We start from the raw sequence: 22,114 nt of genomic DNA, 5'->3' as shown, positions 1-22,114 counted from the left end.
CAAATGCCACGACAATGGCAGGGGTAAGTCATAGCCAGTAACTATAACAACATGCTTCTCCCGCACTGCAGCCGTGCGTGCACACGGTGTCTCGGGAGAGCAAGAAATTACTCTGTTTACATGTGGAACGGGTGAGAGCCAGGAGCATGATCCACCTCTCTCTAAAAGCTGCTGCAAAGCACATGATAGATGATTGCGCTGAGCAGTGAGTGATGTGTCCAAGTAGATGTATTCCCTTTCAGGTTTACCTCCAAGCAAGGTTCACAGGCTATTTTAAGAACTCAGCATTTCTCCTCACATCAGTTCTGCCCGGTCCTGACATCTCTGATGTTATTTTACCGTGGGTGTGCAGGTGTGGTCCAGGGAAGGAGGATGCGGCTGTGCATCTGGTGCACGTGGCGCTGCTGGGACAGCGCAGGTCGCAGCTTTGCTGACCCAGCGGGACGTGGGCTGGACCTGGCACAGCACCAAGAGCCGAATCCTCAGGGAAATAAAGGAATATTCAATTATCGACTCAAAATAGATTAAGAAACACAAGAGCTCTTCTAGTTCTGTGGTTTTTATAAGTTCGCTTGTTACATAATGTACTCAAATCCATTCTCAGAGCTCATTTTTTAAAACATAGTTCGCTTTGGCCAGTCACTTGGTTTTGCTGATTGGTCACTTAAATCATAGGATAGTTTGTTTTTCCCCAAACAGATGACAGACATTTGGAAAGAAAGGAGTCTGTTCATGAATATTAAGAGGAATAAGAAAACAAACTAATATTCATGGAACCTGAAAGGTATGCAAGTGTTGCTTTTCCTGTGGAGATTTGTAGTCGGTGAATATGTTTATTCTCCAGGAAATGCAAGTGAGCCTAATCTGGTGCTTTGATAGCTATTGTTTGCTCTTTGACAGTGAAGAGGCTGATCTTGTACTGCGTAGTGGCAAAAGAACAGTGTACACGTACTGAGACTGCTTGGCCTGGCAATCCATATTGAGGTTTTACACACAGGTGTCATGTTATTTGAATAAATAAGACAACAAAGCACTGAATAATTGTCAGAAAGAGCAAGGCTAGGTTAGGAACAGTGAAAATCAGCACACACAGATGCAGTATTGACTTTGGCCCAGGCTTATTGAGTCAGGTGGCTCATCTCTTTCGGGGTAGGAACGTTAAACTGCAGAACTGTCTGTGCACAGGACAGGACCAATACAAACAATGGCAAAAGAAGAGCTTTTGTACTACTCTATAGGAACCAGCAAAGAGCAGGAAATACATTGTTCTACGCATTTGATTCGCTGTCGATTTATCATCAGTAACAGTAGTATTTTGAGACATTTTGAAGCCCACTGAAATCAGTGCAACTCTTCCCTTGGACTCCAGATGAGGCTTCCAAGGGCTTTTTCTTAGTAGCTTCTTGTGTGAATCTTGTGCAGTGGTCCCGGTTCTCCACCGACACGGTCTGGGCCAACTGCTGAGCCCTCCCTCTGTTCTTTAAGAAGCTGGAATCGGTCCTCTGAACTACTACACGTTCCTGCTGAAGCCATAAGCACCTTTACGGGAAGCTGTATTCTTCACAACAATCAGAGCTGACATCAAATGTTTACATAAGGATGATACTAGCATCTCTCTGCTATCTGCCAAAATTAGCACTTTGCTGGTGGCAGATGGCTCCAAATTGATCTGTTTCACAGATGGGACTACACATGCAACTCCTCAATCATGAGAATTAAAAAGAAAAGGGATCTTGGTATTTCAAACTGTGATGCAGTTTGTTTCGATGGTCCAAAGGCCTCCTGCACCAATGAGATCTCTTCAGATATCCGTCCATATGTCTTCCAAATAAAGGAGCTTTACAGAAATGAGCTCAGGAAGAATATGGTTGTGAAGAGGAAACTGTAGAGAATAAAAGGCAAGTTTCCAGTCTTAGTTGCTAATGCTCAGATACCTGCTGGTGGAAGTTTGCTGCACCTGATAGTATTAGCAAACTGAAAATGTGACCTCAAAAATCCTCTTTCAGATGAGCTGATGAATGAAAATCTGCCTTAATTTTTGTGTAGGTATCATAGATCAACAGCCTAGGGACCATCTTTTGTGTACCAGACATTTTACGTTGCATTAAACCATTTTATTTTTGCTCAAGTCCAGTAACCTTCCTGACTGAATGTGGTTTAGCTTGATTTTCCTATTCACGTAGGGTTCTTTGTCCTGTGTGCAGAGTCCAGTGCAAAGTTCAGCTCTTGCCACTGACAGCCCTTGATTTTTGCAGACTTGCGGATACTTATTAGCCGCACAAGCTCATTGCCGGCCTTGCCAGCCCTATGCTGTCACCGACAGGACGTTTTAAGCCAAAGGAAGCGGATCAGTTGTCAGATATGACATAAAAGCTAGATTCTGCAGGCAATTATTAATTGAAAGAGAGACGTTTTAGAAGCAGCCAGTGTTCCTCGTGCCCTGGCTGACGTGGTTACTGTGGATGTGTCTCACCTGCAGGCAAAGTGCACAGAGGTTCCTGTGCAGGACCAGCGGCTCTGGGCTTTGCAGCTGTGAGAAATGTTTTCCTGTCTCCTTCAGTGAAAGGTTTATGTTTCTTTCAGAGGAATGAGAGACACGTGGACTTTCCGGCTCAAACTGCTAAGCCTTGCAGCACTAGCTCTTAACCTATAAGCCTAGGGTGGATGTGGGGAAATTGCTCAGATACATGTTGAGCAAAGACGTCTTGCTTACGTGGTGGTAACAGATATTCTGGGTGCACGCACCGTCTTTTCCTGAAACATCACAGGCAAGGCCGGTGCCAGCAAGCGTGGAGCATTACAGAGGTGTGAAGTACCACAGATCGATCAGAGCAAGCCTGAAGTGCAGGCAGATCTGCGTAGCCCTCCTGCCGTGTTCACCAGTGCGTACCAGCAGTAGGTGCGTTCTCCTGGAGTTTCAAAGGCTGAGCTAATTCAGGGAGGTGTTGCTGAAATGTGGGCATCTGTATCAAGGATCTCTACAGGCAGAACCTGCTCCTGTGGAGCTCTTGCAGTCGAGCGCTGGAACAGCGAGGGTAACAGGCTGGTTGCTGTGACTCAGTACAGGTACTGTGCCCTCTGCCGTGACTCAAACCAGTGATTTCCATGTTAATATGAGACGTCCAAAGTGAAAAGAGAAGGCTTAACCTCATTAGATACACTCTGAGCAAGAGCAGGTTCTAAAGAATAGAAGCAGTTGAGAAAAACTGGCCACAAGTTCTCAGTATGAAAATATTTGAAAGGCACAATAAGGAAGAAAGATGGTGTCTGAAAAGAGAAAACTAGCTGTTACTGCTCCAAAGCCTAATGGCTCTGCTAGCATCCAAGCTTTTCATTATTTTTATTGATGCAGTAATAATTCACAGCTATAGTTAACATGCCTTTGACATTGGCGGCTGCCTTCGAAATGAATCTCATCTAATTAAACTAAACAACAGAGAAACCAAAGACCACTTCAGTTAATGATTACATTTAACTGGGAATATCTTTCCTCCCTCCCCACCACCTTCCTCCTCAAATCTATGAGAAGGAGGTATGAGGCAAAATGAAGAGCTCTGGTGATATATGGCATAGACCTGATGATAGCATCGGGGCTCAGGCTCACAGGCTGCAGTGCCAGCTACGAGACATATGACAGGGGCAAATAGGTCACTGGTTCCTTCTCCTGGGCCAACAGAAAATCTGTTATTAGTTCCTAGGAGAGCTGGTGGGGTCAAGCCAAGAACTGCATCACAGCATTCACAAACATGTCATGCTGGTAATTTAACATATAGACAGGTGGAGAAGTCAGGAATGCACTGTTATACAAGATGCTTCCCGGGGAATTATCTTTATTAATTTGTGGAAGGGATCTCGGCACTTGCCTGCGTTCAGCTCTCTGTACAGTGTATTTTTGGTGAGGAGTGACGGGTGCATGGGATTCAGCTGAGTGGACTGCCCGTGACAAACTATTTGTAGGGAAAAAAAAATCCTGTTTGTGTTCCAACGTAAGTGAACTTTTGGTCTCTCTATAGATCTGTTGATTAAGGTGTTAAGCCTCAAAAACCTGTATTTCATTACCTACCCAGCATGCATGAATGTGCCTGATTTACTCAGCACCATTTGCTCATAAGCCCCAGTTACAGCATTAACCACTCCCTGACATCCCACCGCACGGTTTTGCCTCTGGTCTGTATGAGTTCTGAAAGCCGACGGAGGCTTTGACGCAGCTATCCAGATTCCACTGACACACATGCCAGAGAGGCTGCCTGGTGCAACAGCTGAAACACGCTTTCCAAAAGAAGCTTCTTTGTATGGGGAAATTGAACATAAATTACAAGCTCCTCTGAAACAGAGCTCTGGGGTCTATAAAGAGGATGGTTTAGTAGGAGTCCCCTAATCCTTATGTGGCTGTTGAATCAGGCTGTGCTGGGCTTTGCAGAGTAGAACAGCACCTCTATGGCTTGTTTGTCATTTTAACAGGCAGTCTTTGGGTGGCAACAAGAGGCATGGGCAGAGCAGTGTAGGGGAAAGGGAGCTGGTGGCCCTTAGGACAGCAGGATGACCATGAGCCAGCACTGGGCCCTTGTGGCCAGGAAGCCAATGGGACCTGGGGTGGGTTAGAAGGGTGTGGTCAGTAGGTCAGAGAGGTTCTCCTGCCCCTCTGCTCTGCCCTGGGGAGACCACACCTGGAATCTTGTGTCCAGTTGTGGCCCCTCAGTTCCAGCAGGACAGGGAACTGCTGCAGAGAGTCCAGCGCAGCCACCAAGATGCTGCAGGGAGTGGAGCATCTCCCGTGTGAGGAAAGGCTGAGGGAGCTGGGGCTCTGGAGCTGGACAAGAGGACACTGAGGGGTGACCTCAATGTTTATAAATATGTAAAGGGTGAGTGTCAGGAGGATGGAGCCAGGCTCTTCTCAGTGACAACCAGTGACAGTACAAGGGGCAATGGGTACAAACTGGAACACAAGAGGTTCCACTTAAATATGAGAAGAAACATCTTCCCGGTGAGGGTGGCAGAGCCTGGCCCAGGCTGCCCAGGGGGGTTGTGGAGTCTCCTTCTCTGGAGACATTCAAACCCGCCTGGACCCCTTCCTGTGTAACCTCATCTGGGTGTTCCTGCTCCATGGGGGGATTGCACTGGATGAGCTTTCCAGGTCCCTTCCAACCCCTGACATTCTGGGATTCTGTGAAATAAAAGCAGCTTTGACTGAGAACAATATTTTCCCTGCTCTTCTGCGCATTGTTGCAGCAAGAGAACACTGCAAGCCAAGGTCTGTGCTGCGTCCTTGCCTTGGGAGACCGTGCTGGAAAAGCGCCCGAGCCTGTGAGAGGCTCAGGGTCACGAGCATCATTCTGCACACACGTTGGTGGCAGCGCAAGAGGCTCGTGTGCTCCACTTCAGTGCTGTTTGGGCAGATGATGCGTTAGAGACAGTCTCTGAAGCATGAGGAGCATCTTGTTAGCTAGATGTTGTAAACTACCTAGCATTAGAAATAACAAAGGGAGTCACTGCCTAAGTGGTACTAAAGGAAGATCACAACCACACAGATCTCATTCTCAGGCAAGACCCTGCCACCAGTCATTTCTTTGCTATTGCAAACTCCGGGGTCTTTTCACAAGCCACGGTGTATTTTTGGTTAGTATGATGACAATGCCAAAAGCGCAGCCTACGAGACAAAATGGGGAGAAATGCGGCTTGCTGCTCTGTGAGCGTCGAGATGCATTTTGTGCCACATCACACAGCGCTGGGCTGGCACCAGATGCCATCACTGCCTCCTCTCTGTGAGCTTGTCTTGTGATCAAATCTAATTACTTTCTTTTTTAGAGGAATGTGGTTGAATAGGAACACTACTCCGCCTCTCCCAAGCAAATAGCCCTTTTCAAGCCCTGTTAGCAACACATTACCTCACCTAAACTTAATGAAACATCTCTCATCCACACACAGTAATACTTTACAGGAAATAAGGACATTTTATGTACAAAGATGACATAAAAAGCTATAGATAGTATGATTATTAGCCTATATTAGCACACATTGTCCTTGTTGCCACTAAGTCAGAATAAAAAACACAGAGACCAGATAAAATGAATTAAAAAGCTGGACAAATCTTCCCAACCAGAATAAGTCCTGGAAAATATTAGAAATAATAAAATGCATAATAAAATGCAGATGACCTCGAAGACAGAGCCTGCAAATTTCCAGCTAAGCATGGCCTGGCTTGGTTTCAGCATGTTTGGGATCAGGGGAATGCTTATCCATAAAATGAAAAAACACCTAAGGTGCAGCGATGTTCCAGGGCCTTTAGTGTAGCTAATAAATGTGCAGGACTGGATTAAGTAAGCTCTTTAACAAAATTCATTTCCAAACTGATAGCACTTATGCCACTTTAGCAGCTTCTTTAATGTCTGGATCTGTAACAGTCCCAAAGTCTTGTCCCTTGTTTGTTTTAACTGGCCGCTGTTCAGCTGGCCCCAGGCTGCGCAAGCGTATGATAAAAACAAGGTTCTTTTGATAGTTGGTCATATCATAGGGGTTATGTGACATAACATCTGAGTTGTGACTACACTGAACTTCCCAACCATTCTTAGATGAGGAGCCATAACCAGGAGAGGGTGCAATTGCTCACGGCACAACATGGGTTTCATTTCTCTACACAGGGCAGGCCTCCAGCCCCTCTCCCTGCTGCGTTCAGTAGCTCTCAGCTGGAGCAAGACGCAGGAATTCAGTCCATCCTCAAGACTGCACTTCATTCACATACAAGAGGCTCAAACACAAGCTGAATCTTTAACATCACACCCCTGTGACTTGGAGAATAAACTCCACACTGACTGCAGTCTGTCTTCAGTCCATCATCAAGCGCTCATCTGATCTCCCCCACCTGCATCAGAAAGGGAGGCTGGCTCAGAGCGAGTGCTCTGGCTGGAATAAGTTGCCATAGGCCATTTAAATGCGTATTTGCAAAATCCTTTCCTTCTGAAGGCTTCTCTCGCAATTCCTCTTTTTTAATCCCCAACAAAAGAGAAGTCATGTAGCATCAAGCACAAATGGTGACATCTTTTATCAATCTTTCTGGCTGTGCTGTATTTCCTAAACACATGGCTGAACACAACAAGCCCTGATGCAGTTCTGCCTCTGTCAAATGCACTAGATTTCAGTTTAGCTCTGAAAACTAATCCCTTGGGTCTACCTCCATTTTTAAACCCATGGATAAGAAGCCAAATTAAGACTTGAAGAATCTAGAGCAGATATATTTAGATTAAGGTATTTTGCTTTTATTTATTGGTTGCAAGGGGAGAAGTTTGCTTATTCACGTATCACAAATCTAATTTTTCACGTTATTTCGGTGGCAGTGCATTATATCATGCTATTTTTTATTCAAAGATACCTTTATCAGTCTTAATATGTACCATCTAGTAACCTTATCAGAGTTTGGCTTGCTATAAGGCACTAAAAGGTGCTAATTTTCTCTGCTTTGCAGTATCAGTCTGAGGGGGAGAGGCTTTGTCTTTAAAGGCTTGTAAGTCATTACAGATTTTGGACCAGCAGCAGCCTTTTCTTCAGCTGGATATTGTGGGACAGTGTGTTGAAATCACTGGAATACTTCAATAACAACAACAGAGCTTGTCCAGAAGTACATCTGCAACCATGGGTGCTTTATGCCAGTTACAAACTTGTTCATAACCAGTACAGAAGCCCTCAAAGTACATTACTTTTCTCTTACCAGTTGTGTTGTTCATTATATTTCATTAACCAAATTACATCAATTCATTCAATGAACTGCTCTTTAGAGAAAACCCAACCTCCCTGTTAATACAGATACTGTCATCACCCTGATAGGAGATGTCTCTCAAGGCACCTCTGATTAAGATACTCTCATTGAAAGTGGCACCACTGCATCACGTCAGACGAATGCTTGAATTTATAGACGCATGTCACATTTTTCCAGAGTCCCACATAAAGAAATAAATGCCCATGGGGTTCTGTCAATAAAAGCATTTGTTCATGCGTTTAGGGAAGGGGCAGGATTCAATTGGCCATGCCAGTCACAATATGTTTTTCCAAGCCCGTTTTGCTGGTAACATGGCTGATCTGCAGTCTGGCAACACTGACTCTGTCTCTCATGGTCTATTTATAGAGCTGCAGCTACAAGTACCACAGGACTGCAATTCTGAACAAAATCACAGCCACTGCTAAAGCCCTTTGACTGCTGAGCCTTGTGCCGAATTGATGTAGTACAAAATCTTCTGTTTAGAGTGACAGAAATTGGCTGTGCCTGTTACCGCGCTTGTGGATGGCACATGCGCTTCTCACACAGGGCTGCATGCAGAAAAACAGACTAGAAGTAGGAAATCCTTGCTCAGTAAGTTACCTAAGCTTGCATTTCTATAAGCATTGCATTTAAAGTTTTCCAGTGAGGTTGCACGAGTTTGTTTTGTTTACTAAACCAGTGTTTTGGCAGTTGGAGAATGTTTTGTAGCATACAGTTGTATCAAGTTATACAAGCTGAAAATAATGCAAATTAATATGTTTACAGTTTGTCAAGGTTGTACTTACAACCCATTACACCAGTCCAGGTGAGGTGCCAGTTTATGGAACAGAGACAGCTTGAAAATGTGGCAGTTCCACCTGTAACAGGTAAAAGTGTTATTAGTTATTGTCAAACAACAGCGGCAGCATTCTCAATGCCAGGCAGGTTGTATATTTAGACTGTCTCTAACCCAAGAAGTTTACAAGTAGAGATTAACAAAATGAAGAAAGTAAAGGATTTCACGGTTAGGCTTTGCTTTACTTTGTAGATATTGTCTTTTCAGTTCAGGTCTGAAGCACTGAAGGGTTCTTTGGGGAGACTGCAGCTGTGAGCACCAGTCAATGGAAACACCTGAACCTGGAGGGAGACCAGTGTCTAGTGGGGTTACCAGACCATAATCAGGACTGTCAGTCAATACACAGGGGCATAAATGCAGAGACAGAAAACCAGCCTCAAACAGTCATTACACAGAGCCAGGCTCTTTCCTCTGAGTTCAAGATTTTGCACTCGACTGGCAAGTTCCTTTGCTGCAAAACAGCTTTTTTTTTTCCACCTAGCTGTCCTTTTATTTTATGTGCCTAGATGACAGATGCTGTAGAAACACTATAGTTGCTTTGAAATCTTCTGGTGCTTAAACCCAGATATTAGCTTCCATGATCTGTAAAAGAAGCATTCACATTAGTCTTATGTTGGTTGAGGAGAGCTCAGCTATACCGAACAGTGCATTTACATGAGTCAATCCTCCATTTTCTTCTCGTCTAATGAATTAAGCTTGTTTTTCCCCCCCACCTTTTTAAATAAATGAGATTTTCCACTTGCTGCTGTATTGTTCAGAGAAGCAGTGGCACAGTGGTAAGCAGCCTGCCTTTGTGAGGATTAAGTTTAGCAACAAGCATTCAATCATTTGTTGTTAATGGTAGTGTTAATTTCTTAAGCGAACATGACCAAGATGAAATATGGAGAAGGCACGTGCTCCTGTGCAAGGAGTGACAATAAGGTTCTGAAGGACTCAGCTTAACAGCTTCAGTCAGGTGATGAGGTTAATGGAAAAGAATTTGTTATTTAGGTCACTTAATGAAAATAACCTTGGAAGAGCTTAGCAGAGCCCTTGGGGTAGAATAATTTATTCCTCTTCTGCTTCCATCATTGTAAGTTAACCCAAGATACAGCAGACGTTGATCTAAACATGAACTCAACCTGTCGGAGTTGTGCAGGAGGAACATCAGCAATTACAACGCATCGTTGTCATCTCCGCTGCCTCTCCAGCGATAACACAAAGAATATAGGCTGCAAAGGCTTGCTTTGCATAGCCACAGCTTTGAAACAAGAATTTGTTTGTTAAGATGCAGGTTATCAAAACACTGAGCAAGAAAACAGCAAAAATATTCATGACAAGATGTATGATTTTTAGCCAAGACATGGTCTGTGGCTCTGCCAGGCACAGGAGAGAGGCCGCAGCAGCCATCGTTGGCACTACTCCTGTGCTGGGTTTTGGTGGTTTATTGTTTCTGCTCAGCTATAATCAGAAATAAGCTTCAGCTCCTGTGATTTGAGGCCTGCTCCCGGACGCCAAGGAGCCCCTATGTCTCTGCACCACCAGTTTGCTTCTTGTTCCTAAATTAAAAGCACGGCCCAGGAAAACGTGCCTTCCACACAGCGACTGCCCGAGACCTAACAAATACAACAGTGCTCCGTTCTGGGGTGAGGGCTTGCGATATCAGCCGTAATGAGGGATGGGAGATCACTTGATAGATATCCCATGCTTTATCCCAAACCTTGTGACAGCCATTTTGAGAGCCCTAGATCCAGATTTAGAAGAGCTCAGGAGCAGACAGCAGCAGACCACATTAGCACTATCCCCACCTGTAACATTACTGCCTCGTCAGCAAGCGCCCATTTCATGTTTTGAGCAACATGAATACCTCATCTGTGTAAAGCTGAACAATCTTTTTCACAGCCCTGGGTACAATAACTTCCATATAGAAAAACAAGATTAAACTTGACAGTAATAGGAGTGATAGAGGGGAAAAGCGTTCATCCTTTGGGGCACAGGCCGCAAATACAGCAGCCAGTGACTGACTGGAAGAGGGAAGAGAGATAAACGCCGTTATTCAAGCACCAGGGCTTTAAAAAACACTTCTGAGAGAAAAAAAGAAAAAACCCAGCACATTTCTCTTGACATTTAACAAGCTATCTATATGAGCTGAGCAAAGGAAAAGAAAGTAAGTCAGAGATGTTTGTTACTGGGTATCTTAAAATACGTTTATCTAACCTTGCCAAGAGATGCCAAGCCATACACAACCCACAGCAGATCCTCACCACCATTCTCTCTTCTCCCCCATGAGCCATATTTATAGGCGGTTCCCTCCCGGCTGCCTCTGGAGGGTCTGGCCCTGTTAGCAGAGCCTCCTCACACCTGTGTCTGTAGGCTGCCCAGATTTAACTCCTCACGTGCCGCATCCAGGGTAGCACACTTTTGTTATCCCCCAAATCCCTCCATTACAGGACCCTGCATCTCAGTGCGGCCTCAACCTTTGGACGAGTGTTTTGTGTTGTGAACGGGGCCTGTCCTGCTGTCAGAGCCGGTTACAATGAGGTTTATCAGTCGCCTGCAGCCTGGGAGCCTTTAGCTCTTTAGTGCCATAGAGGCACTTAACTCGCAGGGAGTTCAGACCCAGCGGTTCGCTGTCTCATAACCAGCCCTAAGTGTATCCTACAGGATTGCTACCCCGTTACTTCATGCTACTTTATCACTGCTTTACTTTTGGAATTTTTAGGCTGAGTAATGTTTCCTGTCATTAGGGCTCTTTGACAATGGTTTCTCTGAAATGCATTTAACATTTGAAGGGGAAGCGGGCGTACTGTTCACCCAAACCAGCAATCACCCCGAGCAGCAGGCCGCCGGCTGCCAGGCCGGAGCGGTGGGCACACCGAGTACAGTGCGCTCGAGCAGTGATTAACACACAACAAAGAGAGCTGCCTGTGCTGCAAATGGAAACACACCGCGTGCTTGGGATGGAAGAGCATTTTGCTCTAATTTCGCACTCTGCATATAGTAATAAGACACAACAGGGTGTGCATTAAGTTCATCTTTTGAGAAGTGCAACAGTAGCTGAATAATGCACACCCTGGAGCGTCTTATTTGTAGTGGACTATGGCTCATTAATTTTACATTTAAATTTTTTCAAACCCATTTAAAAAAAAAAAAAAATCTCTTCTAAGGGCGGTTATGTAATGTATCTTTCCGCTGAAAAGTATTCTCACATAAAAGCAGGAGGGAAAAGGTGAGGAAGAGCTTTGCTCAACTGCAGACCAGTGTTTGGTTTGGTTTGCGTAGGGCCTGCTACAAGCAGGTACTTGACCTGCTAATGTAGATATATAACACAAATAATGATGGTTATGGACATCTATTCAGTGGCTACTCTTTTCTAGACTTTCTTGTTGTGTAATTACCTGGGCCTTTTGTCTTCCTTTTTCCCCACAATAGCCTTTTGGTGTATGAACCAATACCCGTTTCAGAACAGGTTCACATCTAAAGCATTCAGCTGGGGATGTGAGTGACTTTGGCACCAGACTGGGAAGTGAATGGTCATAGGTTCCTGCTCAGGAGCTGGACGGGCATGGTCTAGGGGAAGATGGCTTTGCCAGAAGAGCAGAGTGCGTGTGTGTGTGCATTGATACGATAGAATTGAAAGAGCAGAGGCTGTTATAAAAACACATGAAATATGACTATGGTTCATCCCTTTATATAGGTTCCAACCTTGATGATGGACACCCAGTTTTCAGAATTCACTCCAGATATCACCCCAATAATGCTGGCGGCTCACACCAACAACTATGAAATCATCAAACTGCTTGTCCAAAGACGGGTAACAATTCCACGCCCGCACCAGATCAGATGCAACTGTGTGGAATGTGTCTCCAGTTCAGAGGTGGACAGCCTGAGGCATTCCAGGTCACGGCTGAACATCTACAAAGCCTTGGCCAGCCCTTCATTGATTGCCTTATCAAGCGAGGACCCCATCTTGACGGCTTTCCGACTGGGCTGGGAGCTGAAGGAGCTCAGCAAAGTGGAAAATGAGTTCAAAGCTGAATATGAAGAGCTTTCACAGCAGTGCAAGCGTTTTGCTAAGGACCTTTTGGATCAAGCACGGAGTTCCCGAGAACTGGAGATCATTCTCAATCACAGAGATGATCAAAGCGAAGAGCTGGATCCCCAAAAATGTCATGATTTGGCAAAGCTAAAGGTAGCAATAAAGTATCACCAGAAAGAGGTAAGAGCCATCTAAATGTGAAGGTGTGTGATGGCTTCTTGTATTGGTGAAATTATTCATGTCTCTGGTCTGCATGGTTTGGGCAGGGTTGGTAGCTGAAAGCCAGGAGGGCTGAGTTTGGAATGAGTGGACAAACACATGCAAATGTCACAAACCAGGAGGTCCAGTGCACCCTGGGGAACAGCACGAATCTGGTGACAGCTGAGGGCAATGGGACTGGGATTTGCTGCAGTGGGTTGTGGCTTGTACAGCACTGACACTTTCTGTTTCAGATACTCTAATTCCATTTAATTGTAGCCCATTCCTTTGCAAAGAACAGCCTTCGGGGATTTCCAGGTTGGTTGGCTCCAAATGCTGCTTTTATACAGGAGCCAAAGGGTAGAAGGGGTTGCCTGGCTCATGAAGGTCTTGACTGCAGGAAATAATGTAATATACCATTCACTTCCTCCAGGCACCAAACACTTCCCAACACCCATTCAACACTAATTCATAATGGGCAGAGAAATGACAGTAGCGAAAGAGAGGAGGATTGATCACAAGTGCTCACTCTTCCCAGGTCTCCATGTTTCCAGCAGTTCTGTTAGGTGAAAATGCTCGCGTGATGCTAGGGAGCGGATCGTGTCATGCAAATACCGGCACCTTGGGTTGATTCCTGCTCCTTGATTCAACTGTGTTTTAGGAACTGAGAAGCAATTCCCAGAAATTCAAACTCCTGCCCGTAGCACCAGAAAGGAAAGACATACTTGAGCTAAAGGGCTCAGAGCCTTTCAGAAGCCCAGAGATTTATAAGGTGATTCAATAAAGGCCGTGGACCCAAGGAAAATGCTGACAACAGTTTCATTAGTTGGCTCTGGATTTTCTCTCTCTTTCCAAACCTGGACTGAGTTTAGCAGATGATGTATTACTGTTGGCCAGTGATGCTCCAGGTTATCTGAAGGGGGAATTTATCTTGCTTGGTTGAGGAACTGAATTGCAACGTCTGTTACATTCCTCTGTGTCTGGAGGGAGACAGGAGTGGTAGAAAAGCTCTCCACGTTACTCTTTGCACTGTGTTCTTCACATCTGATGCTTTGTTTTATGCATTGACCCAGATGAGGACAGCCTGATACGATACCCACCTCCCTTAAAGGCTGCTCATGTCATGCGAGGTGCAGCAGCCAAGAAGCGAAAGATGCAGATTTTCCTTTCTTCCCTTTTGTCTGTTATACCTCCTGAGTACCAGCCCCTTGACACAACAAGCTGGAGCCGAAGGCTCAGTTTTTTGGGGATCCAGCACGTGATCACTTGCTGCTTGTGCTGGACCGCTCCAGGGCAGGGTCAACAAGGCTCCCGCCTTCAGGTCAGGTTGTGGTTTTTACTGCAGCTGACATGGTTAGTTAACACCACAAGTGCTTTAGGAACATGAACAAGTAATGAAGAAGGTTGAAGGAGTTCACTATATTTGAAATGTAGTGCTGAACGGTCCTGAAGCTCTTTTAAAGTAACAAATTTTTAGTCTTTGCTTGCTTGCTTGACAGCTTTTATCTATTTTTTTTAGGCATATTTGATTGAATTCCAAGCATATGGGTAAATGCTATGTTTTATGACATATTCATGACAGTTCCAGCATATAAATGATAGCAAATATGCTCTGTGTCGCCAGCTAAAGTCAGCGCTGTTTCCAGGTAGAATACTGGTGGGCAGGGACCAAACCAATGAGTTTGGGAAACCAGCACTACCCAACCCCCTCATCCCACCTGGTCGTTCACAAATACCAGATGCATCCTGCAAGACAGTGCTGGTGTGCAACAAAATATTGCAGTGGTTTACTTATCATGATAATTAGTCCAGTACAAAACACCAAGCAAGACAAATGTCATTGCCAGCATCTGAAAAAAAATGAGTAGGAACACATGTCAGGGCAACACCGAGAAATGCCTTTTAATCATGATTGAAGAGTATCAGGCTGAGAGAATTTTTGTGGAGACAGGAAGGAAAATAGAAGCAAGTTTGGTTTTGCGAAAGGCAGTTCTGCAGAGAGAAACAGCAGTTTTCAAAAGCAGATCATCCTGTTCCACTGAAGCTTTCTATGTCTTGACATTAAATGGATATGGGATTGGATGGAGAAGCTTTTTGTATCTTTACATTGACAAAGTTAGAAGTCAAATCTCTGGTAGCCTAAGACAAAAATCCAAAGTGGACCTTAGTTATTTTCTGGGGCTGTAAATTGTTACGGCAGGTGTTCTTTATATTCCACATAAAGAATGTGGAATCTCACATTGATATTAGACTAATTGCTAGACAAATTTCCTGCAGCTTTTTTCTTTTTGAGCGAAATAAACCTCAAAAATTTCCCCAAAATATGAAATGATGCCATTTCAGCTTAATCGGGCAGACAGGAATGCTCCTGATTCTTTCTAGAGAAGTCGTTGAGAGAGAATCAATCAAGAGATCGTTGCCTTTGGGTGAAGGAGCAGTACTGTGCGTTTTGGGTAGGGAGCAGATCTTAAAGTTACTTTCTCTTTGTACCAGCACAAGTGATCTTGGCAGTCAAGAGTTCTCTTCACTAGACACATTATCCAGTGTTCTTCTCTCCGAGGCATTTCAGCTGAACCCACCGTACCTTTTTGCCCCCCCATCACACTCCCATACTGAAGAGCAGGTGCTGGTTTGTTCCAGGTACAGCAGAGTAACAGCACTGACATTTCTAGCACAGGTGGGTGATCTCCAGCAGTGAACATACAGGACTGCAAAAAATCCCAATGGGAAAGCTACACATCTGTGGGCACTTCTTGCTCCAGATGGGTTTCGTCTTGACAAGGGTAGAAAAACCTCCCATTCTTTTCAACAAAAGAGCCTGAGAGGTACAAGTTTTGATTTCTCCCAAACGTTACGTGTGTTAAGTATTTTATAAACCGATGAATTTGTCACTCATGAGCAAGAAGAACTTTTTCCTTTGGAGGAAGGCCAAAACAATGGTGAAGAAATTTCTTGCTTTTCATGGTTGTTTTTAATAAGCCCATATATCCTAGAAGGTAAATTACTGTTTACACAGAAGGAAAAATTTCAATTATACAGGAAAGATTAAAATGTGCCCTAAAGTAGCTTTGTAGTGTATTTTATGGTTTATGGTAGTAAATGTTAAAACCATGCTGTGCAATGTTCACAAGCTCCGTCTCCATCTCATCTTAAGTGTAGAATAGTAGTGTCCTCAGTTTCAAATTACAAGAGCCTCAATCATTTCTTTAGAAGATAGCAAGGATTTAATAGTTGCGATTGGTGTTCGCATGGCAGTCACAGAATATTAGAAACAATGCTGACAGCTCTTGTACATTGCGGAACAAGATGAGTTACATCCAGCACAGACACACCAGCTTTCTCCAAGTCCACTTCTGAAAGGAATTATTTTCATAAGATCACATGAATTCATGGTGTAAGAGACACGAAAACTTTTTGTAAATGCTCCGTAGTGTATGGCGTTTGCCTTCATATTATTACTTTTCAAATTCTTTTATTTGTGACTAATTTTGGAAGGAGAAAGGTGCTGAAGACATAGTATGAAAAGGTACAGCTCAGCTGTTGAGGATCCATCTTCACTACACTGTTCTGGCACCATATTAGCTCTGCATTTGTTAATTTGTTTGCATTTCTTAGAAATGATGGGGAAAAGTAATCTCTTAGGATCTCGCCAGTGATGGAAAGCTCAGTTGTATGTACCACGTACCGTTGCTGTATTAGAGAATCAGAGCATAGGCTGAATGCAAATACAATTTTTACGTGCTTTTAAAATTTGTTGACATCACCAACATAATGTAAGCAGTCAGCCAGGTGTAAAGGGCAGATTTCTCCTTGTCTATAACATTCTGCTAAGCCACGTGCACTCTGCCTGCTCTGCCTCTTGCTCGCCAGCACAGCCCATTCACATCTTCAAAGTGAAGTGAAACATCCTAGTAGTGGCTCTTCAGTGCTTTGCATTTGTCTGGTACTGGTAGCTGCAGATACAGTTGGTGTGTCTGTAAAAACACACACAGTGCAAGGCGCTCATTTTACCTGTGACCGTATTGCTTAGTGCTCTCACCGAACTAGATCAAAGGATTGCATGAAATCCCCTCTCAGAAACCTTAACCTTTGTCTCTCTTACTCATTGTACTTAAATCAATGACAGGAAAGGAGAGAAGTAGAATTGTTTGCTTTTCTAATTTAAAACCAGCGTTCTTTGCTCTTTTCTCTTCATGATGAAGCTTCAAAAGTTTTAGTTCTTTTTTTTTCCAAGACATTTCCATAGACAGGTACCTCCTGAGCTAAGTACTGGAGTGAATGAAGAACCATTCCTGCCATGCCACGTGTTTTCCAGCTGTGTCTCGCCTCGCGTCAAGCTCAAGGCTGCAGCTGGAAGCAGGGAGCGCTTCTCATTCTCCAGGGAGCACACACACACCTGGCAAATTTCTCAGGGCACTGTAGCGAAAGAGCTTTTAAAAATATCAGAGATGCATGAAAAATGAAGTGTGAGGTCTGCTAAAATCAAAGCTCATCTACTGCACCTTGTTTACCTGTTTTGAAAGCCATTCCGGTGCGATGATGGATAGCCACAGATCCTCCTTTGCTTGCAGGCAGTGCCAAGTTATTCTCCTGTGGTTTGTCTGTTTTCTTGCCACACTGCCTGGAGCTATAATGATACAGGGCTGAATATTTGTATTGCACTCTTAAAAGGCACAATAAAAAACTCAGGAGATTAATAAACAGGCTTTTACTTTCAGGTTTCTAGAATGAAATCATACCAGGTCATGAAAAGATCTTTATTAGGACTAGATGGGGGGAGCAGAGCTGCTCCTCGTGGAAGGGTTTTTTCCGCTCTAGGGCCCTGGAACAACCGTATCCCTTCGGTATCAGACGGTGAGGATGGTGTGGTTATGCTGCCTCCAGATCTGTCCTACATCACAAACCTGAACGTAAATTCAGGGATTTCAAAAGCACCAATGTCACCTGTCACTTCCCATCAGCATTTGGTCATTACTGTATGCAGCCAAGTTACCATCCGATGTGTGAACAGTGGCCTGTGGTAAATGACGCCGTTTTTCACTCAGACTCAATCCCAGCAGGCAGAAAACCACGTTACAAAACGTGCCAAGGCTGCGGCAGGAACGGAGCTGTTCCCGGCAGACCCGGCGGCCGGACTTGGGGGGCCTGTTCAGTTTGGGAATTTGAACCCTGCAGCCGCCTGGTGTGACCGGAATTAGGACAAGCGAAGTTTAAGTGTAGCTCCTCTCCAGACTTGGAAGACGAAGTAGTCAGAGAACTGATGATTCATCAGTTTGACAAAGTGGACTTGAATGTTTATTTGAGGAAACACTATTATTTGGTATACTATTCACACAGCAGCAAATGTTCTAACTTGCTGAAGGTTAGCCACATCCTGCAGCTGTCACAGAGCACGACTGCAGAAGACCATCTTTTGACAGCAAAATCATCTGTGACTAATCTTGCCATGCACAAATTTGAAAAAACAACCTAAGACCAGTATGTCAGCCAAGGACAAGGACTCTGCTTGTGTCATGTGTTAGTGTCATGTGTAGCAGGCAGTAAATGCCTGGATCATTCTTTAAGTCCTTTTTGGTGCCTCCTGCCTCTGACTTAAATGATCTCTTGGACAAAGACAGGAAATATGTTGAAAGCTAAAGGGATTGCCACTGTTTGAAGAACATTCCAGAATTATTTAGTGAGTTTGTCAGTTCCCTAACTTCATGTATCTTATCCATCTTCTTGACAGCAAGAGAAGAGGCTGGAGAAGCCAGAGTTAAAGTATGGGACATGATTGATTGTCTTTCTATGGACAACAGAAACTGGAAAGAAGTGGTGCCTTGTATATTGCATAAGCCAATGTTCAGTCTTATCACATCTGAAGGTCAAGAGTGCCTCTCAGAATCAGCTTTACATCAGTGGTGAAGAGTATATCATGTTATTTCATACTTCACTTTGAATGATACCCTGAAATAATAAACTCTGTGGAAAATATATTGCTATGGATTCTCTTTTTTGGATATAGAGCAGTCATTGTTATTTATCTGATTTCTGTGAATTTCGGCTTTACTTCTGTCACTTAGTGAGGGGTGTTACGAAAATCTATAGAGAAAAGAACCGAGATTACACTCCCCTTACACTCCTTCTGTATACATCAGTTCCGTCATTATCCCGAGGAGCCATTTAGGTGTCTAATGATTGGGAACACAGTTACCTCGTAGTTCTTCACTCCAAGAAAAGTGAGATGGATAGATGGGTCAATCATAACCCACCCAAACGCAGTTCTTGTGCAGAATGGCATTTAAAAGCTGTTACTGCAGCTTTCGTGTTCTTATTCTTCCTCTACAACCCCCTGAGCCGGCTGAGTAAACATCCTTCAGCAAAGAATGTGTCCCGAAAATGATGCAGGAGCAGAGGCAGCCTTTGGAGGTTCCCAGGAATGAGAGAAGTGTTTCTGGTGTGCTGGTCTGTGTTCTCCTGGATATTGGAGTAAATGTACTCATGCAGGAGAAGGTCAGGTAGAAAGAAAAAAGAAACCAAAATTAAATAGTTTCAGCATAGATATTACTCAGGTCAGAAAGGAAGCAAATGAAAAAGATCTTTAGAACTTTTTAACAACACTAATAGGGTAAAGTGGGTATGTATTTAAAAATACTTGAGAATGACTTTTAAAATTCTCGTGTTTGATTTGCTTATCACTTATTTAATGTAAATGTTAGAAACTGACTAGGGAAAAGAAACCCAGCGTTTCACTTAAGAGTCAATACCTCCTCACCCAGCCCAAGCCTGTGCGAGCGCCCGTGTTCACCTGCAAGGTCTGTGACTCCTGAAGTGCTGCCCGCAAGAGGACTTGGGAAAATCTGCAAGATTTGTCTCTGCACAGTTTTTGCAATGCTTCTGTGGGACGTGTCCAATACCCGTTCAGCTCTGGACACCAGCCGCTGGCTTGTGAATGAACCGATTCTGTCTGGGCTGCACCTCTCGTATTCAGCACTTGCTGGGACCGCACTCTGCCTCTGCAAACCCAGTCCAGGCCTCCTTCATCTTTGTAACGGAACTATATAATGAAATATTTGCTGAAGTACTTTCTACAGTTCTGCTTCTGTCTGGAGTGTTGCTGAGGGTCTGACCCAGCCGAATTCTGGTGGGGTGTTTGCTAACAGAGCTTGGCCTCCCCAAGCGCTGCTCGGCATTGCCTTTGTTCAATGCAGAATTTATACCTGCACTTAAATCCTGCTGACACAGGCCATAAATACAAAGCTATAGCTAAACACATGTTTAAGCACTCTGAGTAGAGATGGATTTAATTTCAAGCTTAAATAATTGCCTCTTCCATGGGTAGGTACCCAGGATTTGCAAGCTTCTACCTTACTCTTAGAATCTGTGGGCCCGCTTTTATTGAAATATTTAAAGCAATTCACCATAAATTTGTGAGAAGGATGAATTTTGATGGAAGTGTAGCAGGCTTTTAGAAGGTGTTCAGTCTTGCCTTTTGCCAGTGTTCAAATCACTGATGAATTTCCAATTGCTACTGCTTAAGGTGAGTTCATGTCTGCTACCATCGAGAGATCTGTTATGCTTAGGAGACCTCTAGTGAAGATTAATGTGTCATCATCACTTAAAATATCATTTTAAGAACAGATTAGACAAAATTCCATATAATTTGATGCCATATGGTCATCTGTGGAGGATCTGGAGTTTGTTTTATTCACCAGCAGAGGGACTGAGCAATTCGAGTAGCACCTGGTTTTCTTGAAGGACTCTTCCAGCTCAGCTAATGATCTTCTTAGTGGCAGGAATGGCTGCAGTTTGGGTTTGCATCAGTGCTTTGCTGCCAGGAGTAACAGGCATGTGAGTAGCAGCTGTGGTTTTGATAGGAAATTCAACTGTATTTTCCCGAGAAAAAACTATTATCTCTTGGAAGTGCTGGAAGAGGAACGCTGAGTTGTAGTGCCTTTCCCCAAGTTACACAGCCTCCCCTTCAACTTGTCTCCTTTCTTCCTTCTTTGCCTGTTGCAGAAAGTACTTAATTAACAGGATGAACAACCATTAGGTGTTTACCCTCTGCAGCTCACACTTCAGCAGCAGAATGTAAATAACTCTGCAGTCATTAACAAGGTTGAACTTTAAAAAGAAATGTGCTACAAAAGAGGATTTTCTTATTCATCTCATTGCTTGCAACACTGCAGACTTGAGGAGGCTGGTACTTTATGTGGAATATCTGGTCTCCTAGGGCTTTCCGGCTCTCTGCAGCAGACATCAAATTAGGCCACAGATAGTTTCTCTCTTCTGTCTTGGTCTAATTTAGAAATGTAGCTCTTTGAGTTTTGCCCACTGGAGTTTCCTTTAAGAGCAGTCAAACTGCTTCAGCAACTGTGTTTCCCCGGTGCTCAGAGGAGGCAGAGCGGTTCTCTGCTGCACCGGAGCTGCGCTGTGCTGCTTGGGTCTCGGCAGGAGCATCTGCAGGATCACAGGATCACAGTCTGTTTGGGATTGGAAGGGACCTCAGAAGATCATCCAGTGCAATCCTCCCATGGAGCAGGAACACCCAGATGAGGTTACACAGGAAGGTGTCCAGGCGGGTTTGAATGTCTCCAGAGAAGGAGACTTCACAACCCCCCTGGGCAGCCTGTTCCAGTGTCTATCACCCTCACTGAGAAGAAGTTTTTTCTCAAATTTAAGTGGAACCTTTTGTGTTCCAGCTTGATCCCATTACCCCTTGTCCTATCATTGTTTGCCACCGAGAAGAGCCTGGCTCCATCCTCGTGGCACTCACCCTTTATATATTTATAAACATTAATAAGGTCACCCCTCAGTCTCCTCTTCTCCAAGCTCCAGAGCCCCAGCTCCCTCAGCCTTTCTTCATAAGGGAGATGCTCCACTCCCTTAATCATCTTTGTTGCCCTGCACTGGACCCTCTCCAGCAGTTCCCTGTTCGGGAGTGCAGAAAGAAGCTGTATTTTAAAAGTTCGTTTGCATGCCGTTTCATCTTCCTGAAGTCCGAGTTAAAGCATCACTTTATTGCACAGCATGACCCATGTGCCTGCTGACGTTGTGCCAAGTACTTGGGCTATTGGACAGTTACACTCTGTGGGTTAAGACATTAAGATCTGGCACTGGTTGCTAAACTGGTTGCCTGTGGTGGGACTGACAGTGTGGGAGTTTTATCTTCGTGAGAGGAAAAAAGTTCTAGCGAGTTGGTTCTGAAGACTCCAGCAGGAAAGGCTGTGCTGTCCGCAGTCCATCTGCGGCTGTACTGGTGTGTGGGTGGCAGGCACCTCTGTGCCAGTGCCCCGGGATGGGGGGGACACACACGTGCTGGTCCCAGCGCTGC

The 22,114-nt window shown here is 44.4% G+C and overlaps 1 protein-coding gene across 1 annotated transcript in view; it reads left to right on the top strand.

Annotated features, from left to right (window-relative positions):
- TRPC5 (transient receptor potential cation channel subfamily C member 5) overlaps positions 1-22,114 on the top strand; it is a gene marked incomplete at both ends in the record, with an annotated part of 61,862 nt that overhangs the window by 3,367 nt on the left and 36,381 nt on the right. Inside the window, one exon of the mRNA XM_080352915.1 lies at positions 12,262-12,783. Coding sequence (XP_080209041.1) covers positions 12,262-12,783 — 522 coding nt within the window. The remainder of the gene's footprint in view (positions 1-12,261; positions 12,784-22,114) is intronic.

Source organism: Nesoenas mayeri (genome assembly GCF_963082525.1).
Source record: "Nesoenas mayeri genome assembly, chromosome: 13".
NCBI lineage: Eukaryota > Metazoa > Chordata > Aves > Columbiformes > Columbidae > Nesoenas > Nesoenas mayeri.
The sequence above is the reverse complement of the archived record's forward strand: the minus strand, read 5'-3'. Positions and strand labels throughout refer to the sequence as shown.